The 25,079-nt window shown below is 39.0% G+C and overlaps 1 protein-coding gene across 3 annotated transcripts; it reads left to right on the top strand.

Annotated features, from left to right (window-relative positions):
• The first annotated feature begins 10,477 nt into the window (after positions 1 to 10,477).
• LOC120084757 (putative ABC1 protein At2g40090) lies at positions 10,478 to 14,345 on the top strand. 3 transcript variants are annotated; one of them, XM_090318178.1, is made up of 6 exons: positions 10,478 to 10,805; positions 11,901 to 12,119; positions 12,405 to 12,516; positions 12,662 to 12,753; positions 12,860 to 13,432; positions 13,806 to 14,345. In XM_090318178.1, exons 2-5 carry the CDS (start codon positions 12,036 to 12,038, stop codon positions 13,202 to 13,204), a joined length of 633 nt encoding a protein of 210 aa, XP_090174304.1. In that variant the 5' UTR covers positions 10,478 to 10,805; positions 11,901 to 12,035; the 3' UTR covers positions 13,205 to 13,432; positions 13,806 to 14,345. The 3 variants fall into 3 exon arrangements, with proteins under 3 accessions (XP_090174304.1, XP_090174302.1, XP_090174303.1); XM_090318176.1 differs by having other exon boundaries at positions 12,860 to 13,488; XM_090318177.1 differs by having other exon boundaries at positions 10,478 to 12,119; positions 12,860 to 13,488.
• Positions 14,346 to 25,079: the final 10,734 nt, after the last annotated feature.

Below are 25,079 nucleotides of genomic sequence, written 5' to 3'. Positions count from 1 at the left end.
TTGATTGAGGCTCGCCAAAATAGCACCAAAAACTTCCTGCTCGTCCAGTCGAGCTAATTCCACCAACTCTTCTGGGTTGCGCTTTGACGTAGGATTGTCGGGGGGGTATGGGTGGAGTAAATGGAGGGGTGCGCATTGGGGTATGAGGCGTCCCAGGGGAGGATATGACGATGGGTGAATACGGTGGTTGGCTGGATTGAAAGTGGAGGTGATGGACGTACGGCTGGTGACGGTCCGTTGTGAAGGTATGTTGGAAGTGGGTCATGCGTTGCATCCATCGGGGTTATGTTAGGAATGAATGGTGGTGGGGTAGGCTTGGTGTAGGGCTTGGCAACCGTAGATAACGGACGCTGCCTCGGTTTTGCAAGGGTTTTGGCTTTTAGCTTAGGGGTAGTTTTGGGTTTTGGTTGAGGGTTCTTGGCCGGAAGGGTTGCTTTGGTGGTTTTAGAGGGGAGTTTTATGGGTGTTGTGGAAGGTTTCAACCTAGACGGTCGCTGGGAAGAGGAGGTGGCTCCGCCGTGCGGGGGTTTGGTTTGGATAGAGGTTTTGGAGGTTTTTCTAGGGATCGGGGGAGGTGAAATCGTAACAAAGGACGAGGAATAGGAACTTACCGGTGAGTCGTTCCCGAAGCTCATGGTCTGGTTCTGACTGTCTGATGTGGACGACATTGTGGCTAGCAAGAAGCTTGGGCAAATCGGAGGTGAGGGAAACGGAGAGGCTAGGGTTTTTCTTTTTCGTTTTAGAGAGCTCGAGAGGGAAATGAGGAAGAAGGCAATCGAAGCGTTGGATCTTTTTATAGGCTGAGAGAGTTAGTGGGCTGACGTCAGGCGACGCCTGACGTTATAATAAATGTGAAGCTGAAGGAACGTCTTGGGTTTCTAAGCACTCAAGTGCTTTTGTATTCTCGAGACGCGTCCTTTCAACTGGGCCATGCATTAGACTTGAGTTTAACGCGTCCGTTATTCCCAACTCGATTATACACAACTTTTTTTTTTTTAAAAAAAAAAGTAAATTTCCAACTTTTATGAAGGCAAAAACTAAGAACAATCAATCTTAAAACAGACAAACAAACAAACCAACAAACTCAAACGCATTGTAAAATAGAGAATGCAAAAAGACAAGGATAGAGGAAGCGTCCCTAGAATAAATGGTGATGCAAATGCAGGGATATTTCGACGCGGGCCTCAGCTGGCTTCGCGTAGTGCGAGAGATGACTTTTGACGTTCCAGTCCATCTTCAAAGTATGGCTTCACTCTTTGGCCATTTACTTTGAATGCGTTGGTGTCATCCTCCCGTGTTAATTCCACTGCTTCATATGGAAAGATTGTCTTAATGATGAAGGGTCCTGACCACCAGGATTTTAATGTCCCTGGAAAAAAATGCGGACGTGAATTGAACAATAGAACTTTTTGGCCAAAAAAAGTTCTTTCTTACTGATGCGTTGGTCATGCCAACACTTTGTCTTTTCTTTGTATAGCTTGTTGTTCTCGTATGCGTTCAATCGCTACTTCTTGAGCTCATTGAGCTGAAGTTTGTGTTGAGCGCCCGCGGCGTCCAAGTTCATGTTTAGCTTTTTAACTGCCCAAAACTCCTTGTGCTCCAACTCTAAAGGTAAGTGACAAGCTTTTCCAAATACAATAGGGTATGAAGACATGCCTATAGTGGTCTTGTAAGCAGTCCTGTAGGCCCAGAGCGCTTTATCCAGCCTCTATGCCCAGTCCTTTTGTGTTGCATTGACAACTTTCTCCAGGATAGATTTGATTTCTCGATTGGATACTTCTGCTTGACCGTTTGTTTGTGGGTGGTAGGCAGTAGTGATCTTGTGCCTAACATTATATTTTACAAGTAATTTAGAAATGATGTGATTAATGAAGTGCGTACCTTCATCGCTTATCAGGGCTCTTGGTGTTCTAAATCGCGTGAAAATGTTCCTGGTAAAAAATTGGAAACAGTCGACGCATCATTCCTAGCATAAGCTACTGCTTCTACCCACTTTGACACATAGTCTACTGCAAGCAGGATATACTGTTGGCCGTAGGACAAGGGAAAAGGTCCAATAAAATCAATACCCCAAACATCAAACAGCTCAACTTCGAGAATATTGTTCAAGGGCATTGCGTCCCTTGAAGAAATATTCCCGGTGCGTTGGTAGGGGTCACAATTACGAACAAACTCCCTCGCATCTTTGAAGAGGGTGGGCCACAAGTATCCGCTCTAAAAGATCTTCGCAGTGGTTCTCTGCCCACCGAAATGCCCTCCGTAAGGAGCGTCATGACACTCAGCTAAAATGCGTTGTGTCTCCTCCTCCGGAACGCATCGACGCATAATGGAGTAAGGGCCTTGCTTATAGAGAAACGATTCATCCCAAAAATAAAATTTACTGTCATGAACTAACCATTTCTTCTGCTGAGAGTTGAAGTTCCCAGGGAATTGCTTGGTGGCTAAATAATTGACTATGTTCGCATACCAAGGTTCACTGCCTTGAACTCTGAACAAGCTTTCATCAGGAAATACGTCTTTGATTTCACTTTCTTGATCTTGCATTTCTTGATGTTCTAGCCTGGACAGGTGGTCAGCCACCTGGTTCTTGGTTCTCTTTCTATCCTAGATATCAATATCAAACTCCTGTAACAGCAGCACCCATCTTATCAATCTTAGCTTCGCGTCTTTTTTACTCATCAGGAATTTTATGGCTGAGTGATTGGTATATATGGTGGCTAATGCACCAACTAGGTAAGATCTAAATTTTCAATACCAAACACTACAACCAACATTTCTTTTTCAGTAGTGGTGTAGTGTTCCTGAGAGTCATTCAGTGTTTTGGACGCTTAAGAGATGAGATGTATCAAATTTCCCTTCTTCTGCCCTAACATTGTTCCTATTGCCACATCATTTGCGTCGCACATGAGAATAAAGCGCTGCGTCCAATCCGGTGCTAGTAGTACCGGAGCTGTCGTCAACGCATATTTCAATGTTTCAAATGCATCAGTGCGGTCTTCATTAAAATCATAGGGCCAATTCGCCTCTAGTAATGCACTCAGAGGTCGCGCAATTTGAGAGAATCCTCTAACGAACCTTCTATAGAGGCCAGTATGCCTTAGAAAACATCGTAAAGTTTTAACATTTGTTGGTGGTGGAAGTTTTGCTATGACATCTATTTTGGCTTCATCTACTTCCAACCCAACCTTGGATACTTTGTGGCCTAAGACAATTGCTTCAGTCACCATGAAGTGACATATTTCCCAGTTCAGCACAAGGTTTGTTTCCTCGCATTGAGCGAGGACGACCTCCAAATTATCTTGGCATGTTTGGAATGAGTCTCCAAAGACTGAAAAATCGTCCATGAAGACTTCAACGGTCTTTTTTAGGAAGTTAGAGAAGATAGCCATCATACATCTTTGAAATGTCCCAGGTGCGTTACACAGCCCAAAGGGCATGCGTCTGAATGCAAATGTTCCAAAGGGACAGGTAAATGTTGTCTTCTCCTGATCCTATCAAAATCTGGTTATAACCAGAGTATCCATCAAGAAAGCAATAAAATTCTTTGCCCGCAAGTCTGTCAACCATTTGATCGATGAAAGGAAGAGGGAAGTGGTCTTTCTTAGTTGCTGCGTTGAGCTTCCTATAATCCATACAGATGCGCCAGCCTGTGACAGTCCTCAAGGGTATGAGTTCATTATTGTTGTTGACTATCACAGTCGTTCCACCTTTCTTGGAAACGCACTAGATTGGACTTACCCAACTACTATCGAATATAGGATAAATAACTCCTGCGTCCAACCATTTTAAAATTTCTTTCTTGACCACTTCTTTCATTATGGGGTTCAGCCTTCTTTGAGGCTCGATTGACCCCGACTTCCCTTCTTTTAGCCAAATCTTATACATGCAATAAGACGAACTAATGCCACGGATATCCGCAAGCATCTAGCCTATTGCACGCTTGTTTTTTTTTCAGCATCTGCAAGAGAGATTGCTCGTTAGGCTTTGTAAGATTTGTGGAAATGATCACAGGTAAAGTGTTGTTTCCAAGGAATGCATATCTCAGGTGACTAGGTAACTGTTTCAACTCGAGTTCTGGTGGTTCCTCAAGTGATGGACGTGTTGGTTTTGTCCACTGCTCACTCAAACTTGGCGGCTCTGATTCTTTCAGGTTTTCCTCCAATGCGAGGACCTCGCATACATGGGTCTCTTCTTCAGGCAACTCAATAGTGTTCAGTTGACAATCTTCACTATCTAGGAATCTTAATGTGTTTAATACATTAAACTTCACCTCTTGATTATCTACACACATAGTCAGTTTGCCTTTATGCACATCAATTAGAACTTTCCTAGTAGCTAAGAAGGGGCGTCCAAGGATGATTGGTACCTCCATATCCGCTTCATAGTCCAAGATAATAAAGTCTGCTGGGAATATGAAGTTGTCAACCTTTACTAGAATGTCTTCAATCTTTCCTTCTGGGTACTTAATTGTCCTGTCAGCAAGTTGAAGAGTAACAGAAGTAGGTTGTGCTTCACCAATTCCCAATTTCTTAAAATTTGAAAGTGGCATGAGATTGATGCTAGCTCCCAAATCGCACAACGCATGACCCACATCCAATCATCCTATCGAGCAAGGAACTGTGAAGCTCCCAGGTCCTTCTGCTTCTTTGGTAGACTGTTGCTTACTAACGTGTTGCACTCTCGCGTTAGCGCGATTACTTCTGTTTCACTAACTCTTCTTTTCTTCGTCAAAATGTCCTTCAAAAATTTGACATATACTGGCATCTGCTCCAAGGCCTCTATAAGTGGAATGTTGATATGCAATTGCCTTAGGAGCTCAAGAAAGTTCTTGAATTGTTGTTCATCATTCTTTTTCATCAGACGCCTAGGGAATGGTGTGTTTAGCGGCACCTCAGGCTTTCCCGCGTTAAATGTACTGGGTTCTGAATGGCTTGTAGTCTCAGGCATTCTTTCTTCTTGATCCATTGAACGTGTGATGCGATCTTTTGAAGGACTGCTATTTCTTGTATTCATTCTTCTTTCTTCAAGAGCTCTTCCACTTCGTACCGTCATCGTGTGACATTGCTCCTTCCCATTGTTGCTCCCAGGTGTTTCAGTATTGCTAGGTAGAACTCCAGGCTGCCTGTTCTTCAACTTGCTTGCTATCTGCCCTACCTAGATTTCCAGGTTTCTAATAGATGACGCTTGGCTTTTCAGAAACACGTCATTCTGAGCTATGTCCCTTCAATAGGTTCTCAAGCAGAGCTCCTGAGCTCGATGCCTGTCCTCCTTTATTAAAGGGTTGTTGATGTGGCTGATGCGTTTGTTGAAATGCAGGCGGCGGTCCATTCCTTTGCTGTTGGTTCGCCCTTCGGTGGTGCTTCTGATGATTTGCTTCTGTCCAAGAAACATTTGGATGGTTTCTCCATCCAGGATTATATGAATTGGAAAATGGGTTGTTTTTTATGAAACAAACTGACGTTTCCTAGCGTTATGTTCTGCAAAGGAGTGAAGATCTCCACAGCCCACACAGCTAACCATGGGCTGCCCAAACACTTCTACCTGATTCACCTTCTACTGATTTGATGTGTTTCCTAGCGTTATGTTCTGCAAAAGGCTGGTCATTGTAGCCACTTGAGCAGAAAGTATGGCTAATGCGTTGGAATCAATAGAATTAACATTTTGAGATCTCTTCTTCCTGTCAGCTCTTCCATCATACGTGTCATCCACCCATTCCATGTTGTGTTTAGCAATGCGGTCTAATATCTCTTTAACCTCAGTGTAAGATTTGTCAACAAGTCCACCAGCCGCTGCTACGTCTGCTGCCATCTGCGATGCTCTATTCAATCCTTCATAAAACGTCTCCATTTGGATAGTTAATGGTAGTCCATGGTTCGGGAAATTTTTTACCAAGCCCTTAAAATGCTCCCATGCGACGCTTAAGGTCTCAGCTTCTTCTTGTTCAAAGTTCATAATCTCTCGACGCCTCCTCGCGTTGGTGGTAGGTGGGAAGTATTTTTGCATAAATTTTTCCACCAACTTCTCCCAGGTAGTGATTTACCAGGCTCTAGTGATCTCACCCATTGTTTTGCGTCATCATGCAAAGAATAGAGAAACAAGGACAACCTGATCGCCTCTAGGGTGATTCTAGGAATCACAAATGAATTATATGTTTCCAGGAAATGCTTCATTTGGGTGTAAGGATCTTCACCACGACCACCCCCAAATTGTCCAGCAGTCTAGAGCATTTGGAGCATTACAGATTTCATCTCGAACCTGGTTCCATCCGACATTGGGTATATGATTCCTGGAGAGAAATCATACAGTACAGGGGACGCGTACTCCCTCATGGGACACGTGCTGCTATTCACCATTAGGATTGGATTCTGTGCAGCATGAGCTAGTTGCTGATTTTCCTGTTCTTCCGCCATTGCTCGTTGCCTGTTCTGTTGTTTGAGAAATTGCTACCTTAACCTTCGACAACGATTAGATCGGTTCCTAGTCGGAAGGTCCTTTCAATCTCGGGGTCGTATCTGAGTTCAGGAGTGCTCTCCCTGCTCATAAACGTTCACAAGGTTAGGCTTAGCTTGTAATACTCCCTCGACCGAAGTGTTCCTACAACAGATACAAATGAAATTTCTGGTTAGTTTTGTTTCTGAATCCCCGTCAACGGCGCCAAAAACTTGTTCGTTGCTATCGTGATTCGCTCTAGGAGTGTATTGTGTAAAATAATTTGAAAGAATTTCTAAGTATAAATGATGCGTTGATGCTTTGATGCGTCTAGTAGTTGCAACGCGTTGACGCGTTTAAAGATATGCAATCAGAACGCACAACACTTCTTATAATGACATTCAAGTTTTCCTAAACTAGACCCAAATATAAATCTAATTTAGGTTCCTGGTAAGTCCAGGTCGAACTCAGGGATTCGGTTAAACAAACGCAGACCTCGCATTGTATCTATTGTAGGGGTTTTCCTAAATATATGAGAAAAATGTGTTATTTACACTAACATGATGTGCCTGTGCAAGAAGATACAAAAGAGTTAGAGTGGTGAGTAATGGATCATGCGAAAATGGGGTTTAATGTAAGTGGATGCGTTGGTCTAAGATGAATGTACACAAACCAGAATGTGATGTGGATAAGATGGGATGATTTGTTTATCTTTTGTTTATGCGTTAGACTTTATTCAACACTTCTCAATGCGAATAACATACAAAACCTATCTCTAGGATGCATGTGTCTAACACAGAATGCAATAGACACCAATCTCTAGCTGTACTAGGCGTCCTACTTGATGCAGCTTAGTTATTCTTTCGAAAAATCTAAGTTAAAGATGCTTTCACTAATTGATCAAGTTGGCTTAAGCGTTGAAATGAAACTTTGCATAAAGTATAAATGCATTCAACATGAACAAGAAATAAACAATGGCAAAAATGTGATGGATCAAATATATGAATTTTATAAAGAAGCAAATTGTCTTTACAAAAGCAATATTCAATCAAATGAAACGAAAGTGATAAATGAGATGAAAGGAACTGAGTCAAGCCGCAGAGTACAATCTCTTGTATCTCTTTGGCTCAATTCTATTGTGTACAATCACTTGTATAGGAAGAGGACGAAGTGTCTTTCTTAAGCTTGGCTTCCTCCGCTCCTTGGCCGGCAGTGGTGGTGGTTCTCAACCCTTCTGATCATCTTGGCACCACAGCATAGCTTAAACTACAACTGCGCTAATTACAGAGAGTAAGGATCTTGATAATTTCTGAACTAAGTAATTCTGGAGGGACTTCATCTATTTATAGACGTTGGTCACGTCCACTTGGTGAATGGGCAGCATTAAAGTCCATGCTCTGGTCAGCCACCTGGCACTCGGAAGCTTTTCAGATGCCGCCTGTTGCAGGTGCCCATACTTGCAAGTGGTGATGTGACACAATCAGCCTGGATCAATGAATCTTATCTGCATTGAATTCCCTCCGACGCATGGCCCATGCGTTAGAGCTCTCCCTCGGCATTTGTCTAATGCGTTAGCGTTAATCCTCGTGTTGAAATCCTGCAATACAATGCGTTAGTGCCGCGATATTTAGTAATAAAACTTTTTTTGTATGAGTTTGCTAATGTCCGAGTAATTCCATGCGTTTCTTCTAAAAATGAGGAGAATTTATCATTAAAAATCTTAGTTGTTCTAACTTAAGAACAAAAATAACTTGTATTTTTACAAGTTATCAGTGGCCAAGTCATAAGTGCCATAGATAGACATTAGAAGAAACTTTTTGTCTTTTATTATGAGTTTCGGCTGTTCTAAACATCTCAGTATTTAAGACAAATTTTGCTTTAGTTGGTCTTAACTTATATAAGTTGTTTTCAAGTATAGCAGAACAAATTTGAATGTCTTTTCTGAAAATGAACGCTTCATTAATTTCAAAAGATATTTTATACATTTGTTCCAATAGACATGTGATAGATATTAAATTCTGTCTCATTTTAGAAGCATATAAAACATTTTTAAGTATGATATATCTATCGTTGAAAAAAAACTTCAAGTCTCCTGCTGCTTCGGCTGAGACAACCTCTCATGTTCCAACCTTGAGGGTGATCTCGCCTTCTTCAAGCTTTTTCCAGGAACTAGTTTCCTGAAAAGAGAAGCAAATAGGATTAGTGGTTCCTGAATCCAATATCCAGTTTGAGGTATCATACTCCACTAAATATGTTTCAGCAACTAGTAAATCATATTTACCTTGTGCTTCTTTCGAGGCAGGGGCCTGAGGACATTCCTCAATTAAGAAAAATCTCAGGTCATCTATTACTAGTATTGTATTCAGTTTTGTTTTCCATGTTAAGTAGTTGTCGCCGTTAAGTTTTTTAGAAGCAAATAGTTGAACTAAAGAGCTAGTCATGCTGAAAAGAAAAACATATCCTTTTTAGTAAAAATATTAATCTTTTAAATCCAATCATAGCAAAAAATAATGTACCCATCATTACTTATATTTGCAACGATATTTCAATGGTTTAGAATAACCACTATAGGAATTTTAGACTTTAATGTCGGTTGGAAAAAGTGAAATCGGATGTATAATGTCGGTTTTGTTTTTTTTAAAAAAAGCGGATCTTTAATGTCGGTTTTAAACCGACATTGTAGGTATACCTTTAATGTCGGTTTAAAACCGACATTAAAGGTCTACTTTTTTTAAAAAAAAAAACAAAACAAAACCAACATTCTCCCCCCCCCCCCCCGACCCATTTTCTTTTTCCTTTCATTCCCAGACCTCCCACGTTCGAACATGCCATGCCATTTCTCCCCAAACCCTCGTCCAAGCTCGTGCAAAACCCTCCGTTCAAAAGGCTCTCTCTTACCGTCGTCCAAGCTTGGCCGTGCGAACCAGTGGTTGTCGTCTGTCCTTGGTCGCCCGTCGTCGGTCCGTAGTGCTGTCCATGGTGTCGTCCATCCCTGGTGACTCAGATTTTAGTGAGCTTTCGATGTTTTAGATTTGGACAGATCTGGATTTTGGAGCTTGGCGTTGTCCAATTTCAGGTGGGTTATCGTTGGTTGCCCAGAGTTGGTCGCGTGGGTTGTGTGTCCGATTTCAGGTAAGCTCTCTGATTTTATTATGTTCAATTTAGGGGAGCTTCCATTAATGGAACATTTCAGGTGAGCTCTCTGATTTTATTATGTTTGTTGTGTTGGGTTTTGGAGCATTTGTTATTCCATTTTTGCTGTTTTTTGAAGGTCCCATTTTCAGATTAGAGTGCTTTGCTTTCACACTATTACAGATTGGTATAGTGCTTTGCTTTCTTTCCTTTCTTTTAGAATGAAGGTTTTTGTTTTTATTTGGTTTATTATAGGTAATGTTCTATAATAAAGAAGCAGACTTTATTATAGGTAATGTACTATAATAGAGAGGTTATAGAAAAACGTAAATGCCCAAGGCCAAGGTGTAGTGGGCTCATCTTCCTCCGGTCAATGCCTAAGGCCAAGGAGCCGATCACATGATGATGAGGAAGAAAAACGTAATGTAGCCAAAGGGGGAGCCTGGATGTTAATTAACTTAATCAGGTAAATATATTCTTGAAAATTAAGGTCACCCGATTGATTAATTAACACATATTATATATGAGTAGACAAAACATTAATGTTGAGTAAGAAATTTGAGAGAGTAAATATAAATGGGATTGGAAAGTATTTATCTCCCCTAGCTATGTGATGATTTAGAATTTAAAAGGGTAAAAAAAGAAAGGGTAATTGAGCCAACGACCACATCCAAGTCGATTTTCCTGAAATGGAATCACACTTTAATACAGAATTTATGAATAATTACTTCTATTCTCTCTGTTTACAGTAATTGAATGGATGCCACTGAGATTGAGATTGGTCTCTCCCTTTTCACCTAAACTAAATTCAAATTAAACCTTTCTATAATATAATATAATATAATAATGCCCTTTTTTTCTTCTTATTTATTATTATTTTTATTTTTATTTTTTCATAATTCATAGGTCAAGCCTGCTTTTTAAAACTCCCTTACCTAAACTGATCTCTATATTTGGTTTTATAATGGACTTTTTCCTTCTGTTGATTATAGGTAATGTTCTAGAACATCTTATGACCTTGTTAAGGGTTTGTTGATGAATGCATTCTGTCCATATAAAACCCATATAAATCATGCATCTATATACTCTGAATGAAGAAAAGTTCCGCTCTATCTTGAAAAATGTTCTGCAACAATAATATCGTTCCATAGACTTTTGGTGATATATGTTCTCTTACAATGAAGAATGTTTTTTTATTTTGACTTAGGTGGTTGGTTGATGAGGTTAGTGAAAGTTTGCCAAAGGTAGGTTTTCCTCTCTGTCTCCTACACTCCTTTCAGTTGTATGCCCCTTCTCCAACACTCCTTTTGCTTTGACTATATGTACTCTTTTAATATCATGAGAAATTCTCTCTCACGATTCTTCAATTTTCACATGGATGTCGATGAACTTTCCTCATTTTTTTCCCCAAGTTGTTTAATTGCTGACTTTACAACAGTTAAATTTATACTTAAGAAACTATGGGATTTTCAATGTCCTATTTGCTAGCTTCTGGTCATGAGTTTAAGCCCCTAAAAATTTGATTGTTCCAGATTGCACTTACCATCATGATTTAATGCAAGGTCGCATGTTAGTCTTCTTATTCTAAATTAGGTAGATTTCTTTCTGAAGATAAATTCTTGAGAACTCTTAAGATCTTATTCAACGTGTTTTCCCAAGTTCTTTCATAAACTGATCTCTGATAGGCAAATTCACTGGGCTTAAAATAATATGAAATTATATGCCTTTTCTGTTTTGCACAACATTAAATCCGATTTTCCTCTCCTCAATGCTCATGTTATTAAGGTTATTTTTAAGATTAAGAACTTAACTGGATTTTCCCCCCTTTCTATTCCACTTGTAAGCTTTCTATTCATGGTGATCTCCATGACCAAATTTTCCTATTCAAAAGAGGATCTCTCTTCTTCTTCATTCTCAACAGGAATGCATCAACAAAACTGCCCTTCCATATCAGAGATTCTATGAGAATATTGGAATTGTTTCGAACAAACACAAATTACTTTGGTTAGAAAATGAGGTTCTATCCTAAAATTGGTATTTCAGTCATTGTTTTGCATTGGCACAACATCAGTAAGTTTTCCTTAGGTAAAATTTTGTGATACTGGAATTAAATTCTCTTCATTAGACAACTAATCAGATGTTTGGTGACTCCCCCATATTTTAGTTTGGACTTTGATGTATGAAACTAGATTGAAAATTTTATTTAATAATCTTCTATGAATAGTAGGTATAAGTGTTATAACCTATGAATTTGGAATTTCCTCCATATTTTTGGTCCTCTTCTTTTACTTTCCAGCTATGTTAGTACCATTATTGACACAATTTTATCTCATCCTCAGGAACTTGATTTCTTAAACGAGGCCAGGAACAGTGAGAAATGTTTGGATAATTTTCAGAAGTTGTCTCCTCATATTGCGAACTATGTGTATGCTCCAAAGGTATATTGGAACTTAAGTACCTCAAAGTTATTGACCATGGAGTTTATGGATGGTGCTCAAATAAATGATGTTAAGGCCATTCAGAAGCTTGGGGTTCAACCATCAGAAGTTGCAAAATTAGTAAGACCATACATTTCGTTTATTCAAGAAAATTAGGTTTATTTATGAGTATTATTTATATTTTGTCTTCGTTCATTGAATGCTCACGTGGTTTGTAAACTTTTATTTATTTATTTACAGTTGTATCTGACTAGTCAGAAGATGTTTTACAGGTTTAGGAATTCATACCATTCATTGAGATGTTATTTTAAAATATTTTTAAATTTCTTGCTTGACCATATTATGAATCAATGATATGAGTTTTACGTCACTTGCTAATAAAATTACCTTTAACTTATTATACAGGTTAGTCATGCATTTGTTGAGATGATATATAAGCATGGATTTGTGCACTGTGACCCTAATGCTGCAAACTTGCTTGTCCGTCCCTTACCTTCTAATAGAAGGAGCATCTTTGGTGAGCTCTTACTAAATGATCGATTTATTTGTTAAAAAACGTATAGATAACTTCTTGAGATATCAATCTGTAGCCTTGTCTGTTCTTTATGAGATAAAAAAAATGTTAATGTTGATTTGTGAATTCTTGTTCTGTCGGCACACAGGCAAGAGGAAGCCACAGTTGGTACTTTTGGACCATGGGCTGTATAAAGATCTTGACTTCAACATAAGATTTATCTATGCTGCCCTTTGGAAGGTATTTCCTTCTTAATTCATTGAAGTGTCGTCTCAATGTATTCTTGTTGCTAGCATGTCTCTGTTTTCACTTGCCATCTGATGTTATTTCTCTCCCTTATTGTTAGGCTTTAATATTTTCTGATGCTGAAGCAATAAAGGAAACCAGTAAGAAATTGGGTGTTAGGGAAGATCTTTATGCATTGTTTGTTGGAATTCTTACTATGAAACCTTGGAATCGAGTCATTGACCCAGCAGTTGACCATTTAGTCATTCAAGGAACTGATAATGAACGTTCAAAATTACAGGTAGTTTCTCTTAGATGGTACATACCGCCCCCAACAAATAATAATGATAATAAAGGGAATTCTTATATGCTCTTACACAGTGTTATAACACATCCTGAAACACTATTTTACTTATTTGGTGAAAATCATTATTCTTATAAGTTTGGAAAAACTCTCTTAAAATAAAGTAACTTATTCTTATCACAAGCTTTGCTCTCCTCTCCTCGAGAAAGTTCTAATGATTGCAGTCACCTTAGTAGACTTCTCAACTGGCTATCTGACGGCGTTCGACCTTTCTTTCTTCTCAGATATATGCTTTAGAGTATTTCCCCCAAATCTCAGAGCTCCTAGGAAATTACCACGTGTAATTTTATAGTGGAGACTACTACATCATTCTTTATACCTACCACTCTGGTGAGAGGAAAGAAGATTATTTCTTGTGTTATTGGTTTGAAAAGGATAGCATCGAGGTTAGTAAGCATTTAGGGTTTATTTTGAGAAAATCTAACTATTGTAAGTTACATACTTAAACTTGGAATGTGGTGGTACACTTGCCAATTCAGTTGAATAACTAGTGTTGATTCTCTAAGAAAGGGAATAATGGAAGATGGTTTCCTTGATCTAATGAAAGTACTCTTGATTCCTGTAAAAGAATAATTGCTTGTAAACAAGTGTAGGGATGTTTTCTCATTCCTTACATTTTCATATCATGACATATTAAGTGCATTTGTACATAAACATATGTGTTTATTGCTATTAAACCATTTTCTATTATTTCAAAACTCAGGAAGATCAAAAGATGGCTACACGGTTGACGAATACAATGTCCAACTCGCTGAAAAGGAGGTCTGTTTAGGTACCATAAACATAAAGTATACGTGATAAATAGTTTCTATCTTTGGGAATTTCCTTATCATATGCTTTAGTTTTTCTTTTGGCAGGGTCGTATATTTCAAGGCAAAGAGCCACCCCAATTTATTGCCCTCTTTCAACCTTTTGTAGGGTGCTCAAGGTGGTAGTCTTATAAAGCTTCTTTCTTAACTCATCTCTTTTTATTAGAATCACGTTGTAGTTTCTTTTACAAGGTTCTGATGTGGAACTGAGAGGGTCCTTGAGAGACACAAATAACAATCATTTTCTTAATGAATTCTGGTGTAGGGGGCTTGAGCTCTAGTTACAAGAAACTCATAGCAAATAAAGCTTTGGCTAATGAAACTTACATGGAAGATTATGTTGCCCTTGTAAAATCATAATCTTTGTATTATTTGTAATTTGTGTTTTCAAGGCCTGAATTATTGTACGCCTTTTAAATATAATTCTATAGCAGAATTTATGGATTAAATGTAATAGATTTACAATCCATACATGAATAATATGTCATAGCCATAGCGTTCGATGATGATGTGTCATGTTATACTTTTTTACCGAAAAAATGGATTTGGCAAGGGAACTTTAAAAAACGGACAATAATTGATAAAACGGACAGATTCAGGCTTCCATGTCGGTTAAGAATAAAAAAAAAACAAGCTTTAATGTCGGTTGTAACTGACAGGCTTTAATCACTAAAGACCTTCAATGTCGGTTGTAATCGACATTGAAGGCTGTGTTATTGGTGTTATTGAAGCCCTTTAATGGTTTAAAACCGACATTAAAGGCAACCAACATTAAAGGGCTTGAATAACACTATCTTTAATGTTGGTTGCCAGCGGACATTAAAGCCCGAATTTCTTCTAGTGAACCTTCACCGACGGGTGATCGACTATTCCTCCGTTGAACCAAGACTATCTTGACTAGATACTATCACTAGAATAACTCTTATTCCTATAGTAACTTAGTTATTGCTGCTTTGGTCAAGAATTTACTAACACTTAGTAATTCTCGTAAGTGTGACCCTCTATTTTCAGACCTCAAAGATCGGAATCATTATGCTCCCGAAGTTGGAAAGACAAGAATGAAAATGGATCTAAGAGACCCTATCAATTTCTAGAGTTCACGGAGTTCCGAATCCTATAATACAGCCCTTCGATTGGTAAGGTCGCTCTAGGGCAGACATGCAAACGCATTATAGGAATCTCATGGTGCGACCTAATGGAAGAGATCGTAGGATGTGTTGATACACTTCCGTTTCCCACTTACTATGAACAACTTCCCCTATTCACCTATGTATTGACTCATGAAAACACTCTCTGAATGGAGTCTGCTCCCAGGGCGGCCCAAAGCCAAGCATGAATCTCACGGTGTGAACTCTTAGGGACGCTAGAGCTTAAGAGTACATTACTTCTCTCCAGCTAAAGTGTACTAGATGGTTAGGATATAAAATACTTAGCGATACATTTCGGCTAACTTAAAAATATCCTAAGTCAAGGTGATTCATCAAAGTATAACTTTTATACTGGATTTTTAACCTATGATGTCTAGGTGATAAACAAATTTTATTACCTCACACCGCTCACGCATGCTCATAAAACCGATTTAACCTAACTCAGCGTTGGCTCTCCAGGTAGTAGGTGTTCTGTGAACCGTCAACTTAAAAACCTTCAACCTTAGTCATCTTATCTCACTTTTTGCCAAGATCTTGCTATGGGATCGTGTAGCTAATTACTATGTGATGATCATAATAGTCTGCATGATCGTTTAACACGTATGCCTTGCGTCGAGTATCATATACTACACGATCGTCTACCAATCGAGCACCTACGTGATCATGCAGCCAACGCAACATGAACGTGTAGCAAACTCTATACGATCATGTAGAATTAGCTATGCGATCATTTAGAAGATGCTACACGATCGTATAGAAAATTCTACATGAACGTATAGCAAAATCTAAACGATCGTTTAGTTCTAGCTCCACGATGCGGCCACCGTTTTGTCTTCTCCATCGAAACGCACTGCAACCTTTCTTCTGAAGCTTCATGAACGTCTAAAAACCAAACGAATACAGACTCGATTGCAAGTTTAATGCCTAAAAGCGCAGGGACCCTTACAAATTTAACTTTTGTAAAAGTAAACATAAAGCCAAAAATAAAGATTACTACCCCGAAACATCCATCAACAACCATCCACATACATTCAACATTTAAACGCAGTGCACAACTTAAAACCCACCACTGTAAATGATTTCAATACGGAAATGGAATTTGGAATCAGTACTACAACCTAGCTCTAATACCAATTGAAGGAACTCGTTTTAAAGAGATCCATGAGCGGAAGCAGATCGTCCAAATTTCATTTTGATTGAAAAACATAATTTACAGCAAACATACAGATTATGCATTCTAAGTAAAATTACAGCATGCTTTTTAAACAGGAAATAGAGTTCAAGAAATTATAACTTTGAAGAACACTTCTTCTCATAAAACCCTTGAACTAACACGAACATTACAAACAACAACAAAACTTGAAGACCCTCTTCAAGAAAATCATGAACCAAAATAGAAGACACAACCACTTGGAACCTTCGATATACTCGGGGTGAGAGTCTAGGAGTTGGGGGCTGATGCGTTATTTTATGTGATAAAATATGGAATGAAATGCGGTGATGGAAATGTGTTGAGCAACAAGTTTTCTCAGCAGAATCCAATTATAAATACTAATGAGTTTCCTGGAAAGTCTAGGGTCGAACTCACGGACTAAGGAAAACGGTATGTGGTGATAGTTTTTAAGAAGAATTTGTGATAACCAATAAATCAAATAGTTGTTTTCGGTTGTTGTTTGTGGTATAAAATAAATGTATACGGCAGAGTTATGAAAAGAGTTGATAATACGGAAGATGCGATGAATATGCAGGGGAACGGGTTGAGAAGGGTTTAGCTAACACTTCCTAGGATTGCGTTCAGGTTATGCGATCATGCAACACACATACAATAGCAAATCATCTCTCAACGCAAATGCTAAGGCTTCTAGTTCTATAACGCATGCGATATATGCGATAAAGTCTATAGGACCTACATATAAGCCTCTATTCTTATTTATGCGATGACAAATGACACACACACAAATAAGGCGACCACATAATATCATAACCTATCTCTAGGATGCATGCGATGCATGTTGGCAAACAGAGCTCATCTCTAAGTCCCTATCTCTCGCTTATGTAGATCTAATCTCGCTCTCTTGAGTCAAGATTCTAACCTAGCTCTCTCAAGCCTCTGGTTCTTTCTTTAGACTCTCACTCGAGTATTCTCTAAAGGGATGTTGAGCACAACATAAGACAAGATAATCACATGCAATGAAGATCCTAGGTCATGTTAGCTTAGTTCTTCTCAACCCATTCGATATATTTAGCTACTCATGCGTGCTTTTAAGAGAGTGAACAAATATAGATAAGCAAGTTCCATTATATAGATATAGAGTTGAAATACAAAATCACAATGCGAAATGAGAATAAAGAGCCTAGTAGAAATCTCTTCCTTCCCAAGGCTTTTACACTGTTCTTCTCTACTCTGTTCAAAATATAGTCTCACTCTCGCGAGAGTCGACCCTCTCTCTACTTTTCCACGCCTCTGGGTTCTCTCTTGGGCTGACTAGAGCGATCTTCCGGCATCTCTTCCCTTCTCTCGCTCCGCCTTCTAAGTGAAAAGGAAAACTATGAACAAGGCTATTCTATCTAAAGGAAAATTATCTAACTATCCGATCTCGATGAACCGAACCGAACGAACCCCTTCTCTGAAGGTTTCCTTTGGTATTTATAGAGCTTCAGGGTGAAAGGTTTCTTTTCTCTTATGATTACACTGATGGGATGGCATTAATTCTCTGTCTGATGCACCGAATATTTGTCACCGAAAAGTTGAGTGTACTTGCTACAGTAGTTTGTTAGCGGCTTGTTAACTTAATTCGGACTCGACCGTCATCAGCTTTCTGTCCCATCGTGATTGATTATGCTTTTCATCTAGATGCGCCCACCAAGTTGCGCCGGCTCTATGCGGCAATCCTTCTGGAGCAGATATTTGTGAGCAAAAATCACCACAAAGCCTTGCGGTAATGCTGCGCTCGACCGTTGCTTTCTTGTGATCGCATTCTTCGCCTTGCGTCAATGTATATTCTGCACAAAAATATAAAAGTTAACTATTTTCATGCGATGAATGCATGCGACCGCAATGTTATGAACTTAATTCTTTTTTAACACAATCTTATATATTTTATCAACGCAAACCTGCATTGTTTAATAACTTAGTACTATAATAACATGCATTTCTGCCCGTTATCACGAGCTCTGACTATTTTGGTTAGGAGGGACTTTGAGTTTTTAGGAGGAAGAAGATTGAGGAAGAACACTATTGTATAGAAAGCTTATCAATCGTGTAGTGTATCAGCCTATCGTGTAGACTCTGTATTTTTCGTGTAGACTTGTGATATCTTGTAGAAATACAAGTTATTTATGCTGCCTTATCTAGATATTGCAGCCAAAAGAGAATAAATATGCGCCGATTGTATGAAAATTAGCTTAGAAATACAATAATTATGAATTATCGCAATTTACACCCACTAACATCATTAAGATGGAAGAAAATGAGATTTCTACTCTGTTTTGTAGGAAACCAAGTCACCGCTTGTGATCAAAGCTCAAGATAAACTGACCAACGCATCTCTGTCACATTGAACCCATCAATCAACAATAAAGAGACGATCAACGCAATGACGGCGCAATGCGATAGTCGATCCAGAGCTGAAGTTCAACTGCATGCGGTAATAAAAACCATACCGCATGCGAGCACCCGATCGAAAGATGTAGTTGAGCAATGCAAACGCAGAGGATTGTGACACGTGTACAACTAACGGTTGTACAGATTTTACGGTCTGATTGCATAACAGAAGGAATAATTATCCCACCATCTTCGGAATTCCCATAACAAAAAGTGGGGTCCACAAGCCAAGAGTCAAAGCTTTTCACCTATAAATACCCCTATAAACTTCAGTGAAGATATATTTGATACGGGGCTAATTGATGCTAGATTATTGAGAGAGAGGCTGAGCTGAGTGCTGATTGGAAGAAATCCGGGAAGAGAAGAGAAAAGGCCGAGAGGTGAGTCTCAGTGCTATTCTGCCAGATCCCCACCGCGAAGTCTATACTCGGATCCCTGCTACCGGTTGAGAAAGCCTGAGAGGGAAGCTCATCCTTCCGCACGATCCATCCACACTGACAAGCAACTCTCCAGCCAAATCGGCGCCAAGACATTGGCGCTTATTTGTATTTGTTTCTAACTCTATTCATCATTGTATTTCATCTTCTTTATCTCTTCGTTCACAAACTATGTATCAGACGCTAAATAAATGTATTGAATGTCTCGATCGTTTTCATATCCCCTTCTCTGTCTATTTCCGTTCCTCCATTAATCGTTTTCTTCATGAAGTCTTCTTAATCCATTGGTAGTTAATATGGATTAAACGAGTGATTTAAGCTGTGTTAAAGAGATAAATGAGTTTAGCTAAGGCATGCTAGACGGCATCTTCACCTGTGAGAGCAAAAGTGAAGATGCCATTTTGTTCTATCAAGAGAAGGTTAGAAGCGTTAACTAAAGCGAGTAGTACTTCCAGACATTGAAGCAACCTTGTGTTCATTATGTTCGTCTCTGTTTCACCATAAAAATGTGGGAACACGGCCGATCACCGAAAGGTGTACGCCAATGGAAAAGCGGAACCGTACTTATATCATTAACGCAATTAAGGAACTTGCGCTGTTTATATTAGTTATCTTTTCTTTTTCTGCTTCGTACATAAGAATTGCCACCACATAACACGATCTTTGTATAATCTTCACAGTCAGCCTCAAACTCAGTATCTTATATCATGAAACCTGTATCTTGTATCATCTTAGCTTAGGTTTATTGCACTTTATTTTATATCGCATTTTTACCGCTTTACTTTACTTTATCGCATATTTTAATACTTGTACACAACTCGTTAGGGGGAAAAAATAGAAACTTATTTTCATTTATTCGATTTGTCATAAAAACTACTTAACCAACCAATAAGGTGGTTGGAGAGAAAAAAAGGGATTATTATTCAAAATAATAAATAATATAAATAAATATGATAACTAACTTATCATATTATATTTATAATCTATAGTTTTAATATTGCATCATATACAATATAAACTATAGTTCTTTTTCTCTATTTTATGGCATTTAATATGTCACATTTATATTAAAATTAACAACTATTTGAATCTCATTCAAATATTTCTTTCCTCCAATTAAACTATAATGTATCAAATACATTATAACAATTATATCATATATAATTGAATCAATTTAATTATATCATATATAATTAAATTCACTCTTATTAATTTGAACAATTCAAATTAATCCAAAAACTGATTCTCACTAAATCCTTTTGAGCTACCAACGAGACCTTATCGACTAGTAGCTTGAAGCTCCAACAGTACATGAATAATTAATTAAACTCTTTAATTACATTATCCACCATCTGTTGCACTCCACTAAAGATCGACAGCTGCACTCTTCACACTATAGATATATTTCTGTGTCGTTGGGTATAACCAATCAATGATACGATGAACCTTCAACAATTGCTCGTGAGTACAGCTGAGCCAAATTATCTTTTTGCCCCTGTAGTTACATCTAACTTCTTATGTACCACTGATCCCTCTAATGAACAATAGATCATATTCCTACTTGAAGGAAATCGTGCACGAAGATTTCCATGAGTAGCAGAAAGATCATTCCAAATTACAATCATACATGAATTTTACAATTACAGTCATAAACACAAATATAAGGTTATGTATTCATTATAGAAATTACAACATGAAAATACAAATGCACAAGGAGAAACTCTACACAGATTTGTAGACTCATCGGCAAGGCTCCTTGATCACGAACGCTCAAACACAGCAACCTTGAACGCTCGTCCAACACGACCGCTACATAGCACGAACACCACAAACTCGAACTTAGCGGTCAACTCGGTCACGAACACCCCAACAGCACGAATGGACTCTATAAAACCTCGATGATGTCGAGTTGAGTATGATACTACCAAGAAGGCAACCTTGGTATTCTCGGTGTTAGAATCTAGAGGGTGGGTTCTGTGTGGACTTGGTTTGAGGTAGAAGACAGAGGAAACATGAATTGTATAAATGATTGAGCAAGTGGGAGAAGGTTGAACCTATCGTATAGGTCGATTCCCAATCGTTTAGCAAAAGCTACGCGATCGTCTAGCAAAAGCTAAGCTATCGTTTAGCTCATCGCTTGTGTGTCTGTCACCTACAAACACTACACGATCGTTTACCTTGGTCCAAGTTGTCGCTTAGTAAATCCTATTTACTCGACAACTTTCATGAGATTCCAAGAGAGAAAATCTCAAGCTTACAAAACTTATTAAAATTAGGAAAACAATTTTCCTTTGATCTCATGGTTACCATGAAACCACCAATAACCTCCCGCTTAATTGGTTATTAGAGAAAAAGAATTAATTATCCAATAATTAATATTATTATAAATATAAGTGATAACCAACTTATCATACTATATTTATAACCTATAGTTTTAATATTTCATCTCATGAAACATATAAACCATAGTTCTTTTTCTATTCCATAGTACTTAATGTAAATCTCATTTAGATTAATCCTCCACTAGATGTATCTCATACATCATATCGATCATATCATATATAATCGAATTACCTCTTGTCAATTTGAACATTTCAAATCAACACCAAGAACTAATCCTCAACTGAATCCATTGAGCTACCAAGGGGACCTTATGAACCTGTAGCTCGAAGCTCCAACGGTACATGAATAACTGACTAAACTCTTTAGTCATGGGATCCACCATCCGTTAATTGCCAGATACTCCACTAAAGACTGACAGCTGAACTCTCCTTACAATAGATATATTATGTGTCCATCTTAACCAATCAGCAGTGTGACAACCCTTTATAGATCGCTCGTAAGTATAGCTAGGCCAATAACCATTATGCCCCTGTAGTTACATCTAACTCCTTAAGTACCACTGATCTCTCTAATGAACATAAGTCATAGTCCTACTATGACTGAGTCCTCTCTTCCAAAGAGAAGCTGTGGTCACTATGTTCGAACCCTGGAATCAACCCTTAAGGGAGCAATCTCTCTACTTATCCCTACTTCGGAAAAGGAGTGAATTCCATCTTATGGATTGAGTTTCCTGTTCGTCCCCAAAAAGGTAGGCATGTTGAGTTGGCAATCTGGCCACTCTCACCCATATTAATCAAAGGATCGCCCTCAAAGGCAGAAGTTCCTAAAACACTAGATTGAGGTCATGTCACCTATGGTCGTTTAGGTGAGATGTAAGTCTCTAGTATCAACAACGTTATATACAGAGTCTAATAATCTCATGGTCCGGTCTTATAAAAACTCTTTGTATAGGACACCCCCGCTTGCACGTCTCCACATGAATGGTCAGGATCTACCATCTGTAGTAGTTTACAACACTTACAAACCTCTACAAAGCGGACCGTATCCGTAGTGTCACAAGGATCAGTATCCCACCTCAATCCTTATACTACAGACTTATTTAGGTTATCACTTAAGGCCTGATCCACTTATATATCACATATACATGCTTAAGTTTACATAAGATAACCAAGGAGCTTCGTTTAATGGATATGAGTAAATGCCAAAATGAAATAACATTTATTTTATTCATTAAACAATGTGTATCATTACAAACAACGAGACTTCGGGAGAATTAGGACACCAATCCCAACAACCTCCCACTTGTCCTAATGACTCGGGAGTAATGTACAATACAATAAAAAAACATGTACAATATACAATAAACTAGGGCATACCCCAGTATCATGTCCCACTTGCCCTAGACAAGATGCCGTATGTCCTGCAGACCCAGACTCTTCAGGTGACCCTCGAACACTTTAGCCGTGAGGGCCTTTGTAAAGGGATCAACAACGTTGTGCTCCGATGAGATCTTCGTGACTATCACATCACCGTGATGCACAATTTCCCTAATCAGGCGATATTTTCGTTCGATGTGCTTACCCCGACGATGACTCCGAGGCTTCTTCGAATTTGCCATAGCCCCGCTCTTATCACAATAAAGAGTGATAGGCAAATCCATATTTGGAACAACTTCCAAATCTGAAAGGAATTTCCTCAGCCAAACAGCCTCTTTAGCTGCATCACAAGCGGCTACATATTCGGCTTCGATAGTGGAGTCTGCAATGCATCCTTGCTTGATGCTTTGCCACACACAGCCCCTCCATTCAAAGTGAACATTAACCCCGATGTCGATTTGCGAGAATCTCTATCAGTCTGAAAGTCAGAGTTTGTGTATCCTGTAAGGATCAAATCCTTATCTCCATACACGAGCATGTAGTCCCTCGTTCTTCGAAGATACTTGAGGATCATCTTGACCATCGTCTAGTGATCAAATCCTAAATTGGACTAATACTGACTGACAATCCCTACTACATAGTAAATGTCGGGTCTGGTACACAACATTGCATACATTAAGCTTCCTACAGCAGAAAGATAGAGAATCTGTCTCATCTTCTCAACTTCTTGAGCTGTCTTAAGACATTGATCCTTAGACAAAATGATTCCATGCCTGAAGGGTAACAAACCCCTTTTGGAATCCTGCATCTTATACCTGATCAATATTTGATCAATGTACGATGCCTGAGACAGGGCTAACTATTTGTTCTTACGATCTCAAATGATCTAGATCCCTAGAACATACTGTGCCTCACCCAAATCTTTCATTTGGAATTGGGCAACTAGCCAATTCTTAATGTCAGTCAGATACCCTACATCATTCCCAGTGAGGAGGATATCATCCACATACAGTACCAGGAAAGCTACTGAGTTGTTGATGATCTTCTTGTGTACACAAGGCTCATCAATGTTCTGATCAAAGCCAAATGACTTGACAGTAGTGTCAAATCTGATGTTCCAAGATCTAGATGCTTGTTTCAGCCATTAATGGACCTATTAAGCTTACAAACTCTTTTCTCTTGATCTAGAACTAGGAACCCCTCTGGTTGAGTCATATAGATGGTCTCCTCAAGATTACCATTAAGAAAGGTAGTCTTGACATCCATTTTCCATAATTCATAATCATAAAATGTGGCTATGGACAAGAGAATCCTGATAGACTTGAGCATGACAACAGGTGAGAAATTTTCCTCATAGTCAACTCCCTCGACCTGGGTGTAACATTTTGCCACGAGTCTAGCCTTAAAGGTTTGAACCTTTCCATCTACACCTCTCTTTCGCTTATAGATCCATTTATACTTAATAGGTCTTACCCCATTAGGTGGATCAACAACCTCCTAGACGTTATTGAAGTACATAGACTCCATTTCCTGGTCCATGGCTTTAACCCATTCATCTTTGTCAACATCCTCCATTGCTTTCGACAATGGATCCTTGACCCCATCATTCGTAATGACCTTTTGGGCTTCAGTCAAACCCATGTAGTGGTCCGGTGGGTTCATAACCTTCCCACTACGTCGAGGCAGTCTCAACTCTTGAGCCGGTTGACTAGACGTTCCGACCTCAACAACCCTTATTGATCTGTCGGCCTGTTCAACAACTCTTTTTGAACCCTCAGAAGTCTCAGTCTCACTAGAGATCTCATGCAAAATGAGCTTACTCCATGGCTTATGATCCCTTATGTGGTCTTCTTCCAAGAACATAGCATTTATAGAAACAAACACTTTGTTCTCACTCAGATCATAGAAGTATCCACCTCTCGTTTCCTTGGGGTAGCCTACAAAGAGGCAAACCTTCGAACGTGGTTCCAACTTCTTTGGGTTAGTCACTAGCACATGTGCCAGACAGCCCCAAATCCTGATACAGATCTCGATCGGAGACTTGTGCTTGCCAACGTATGGATGAAGTGGAGAGGAAAGCTTCCCTCTCAGGGTTGCTTTCCCGGTAGAATTGACCTTTTGCATAGAGCTTCAGCTTCGGGAATCAGAAGAATTCCTTACTCGGAGACTCACTTTTTAGCCTTGTCTCTTCAAACCAGCCTTTCTCCAACCCTGTATGAATTCAAGGAAGTTATTTATAGATAAGACCTTGGCTCTTTGA

The sequence above is a fragment of the Benincasa hispida genome, chromosome 9, assembly GCF_027475165.1.
Source record: "Benincasa hispida cultivar pf3 chromosome 9, pf3_genome.v1.1, whole genome shotgun sequence".
Classification (NCBI taxonomy): Eukaryota; Viridiplantae; Streptophyta; class Magnoliopsida; order Cucurbitales; family Cucurbitaceae; genus Benincasa; species Benincasa hispida.
This window is presented reverse-complemented; position numbering and strand designations above follow the sequence as displayed.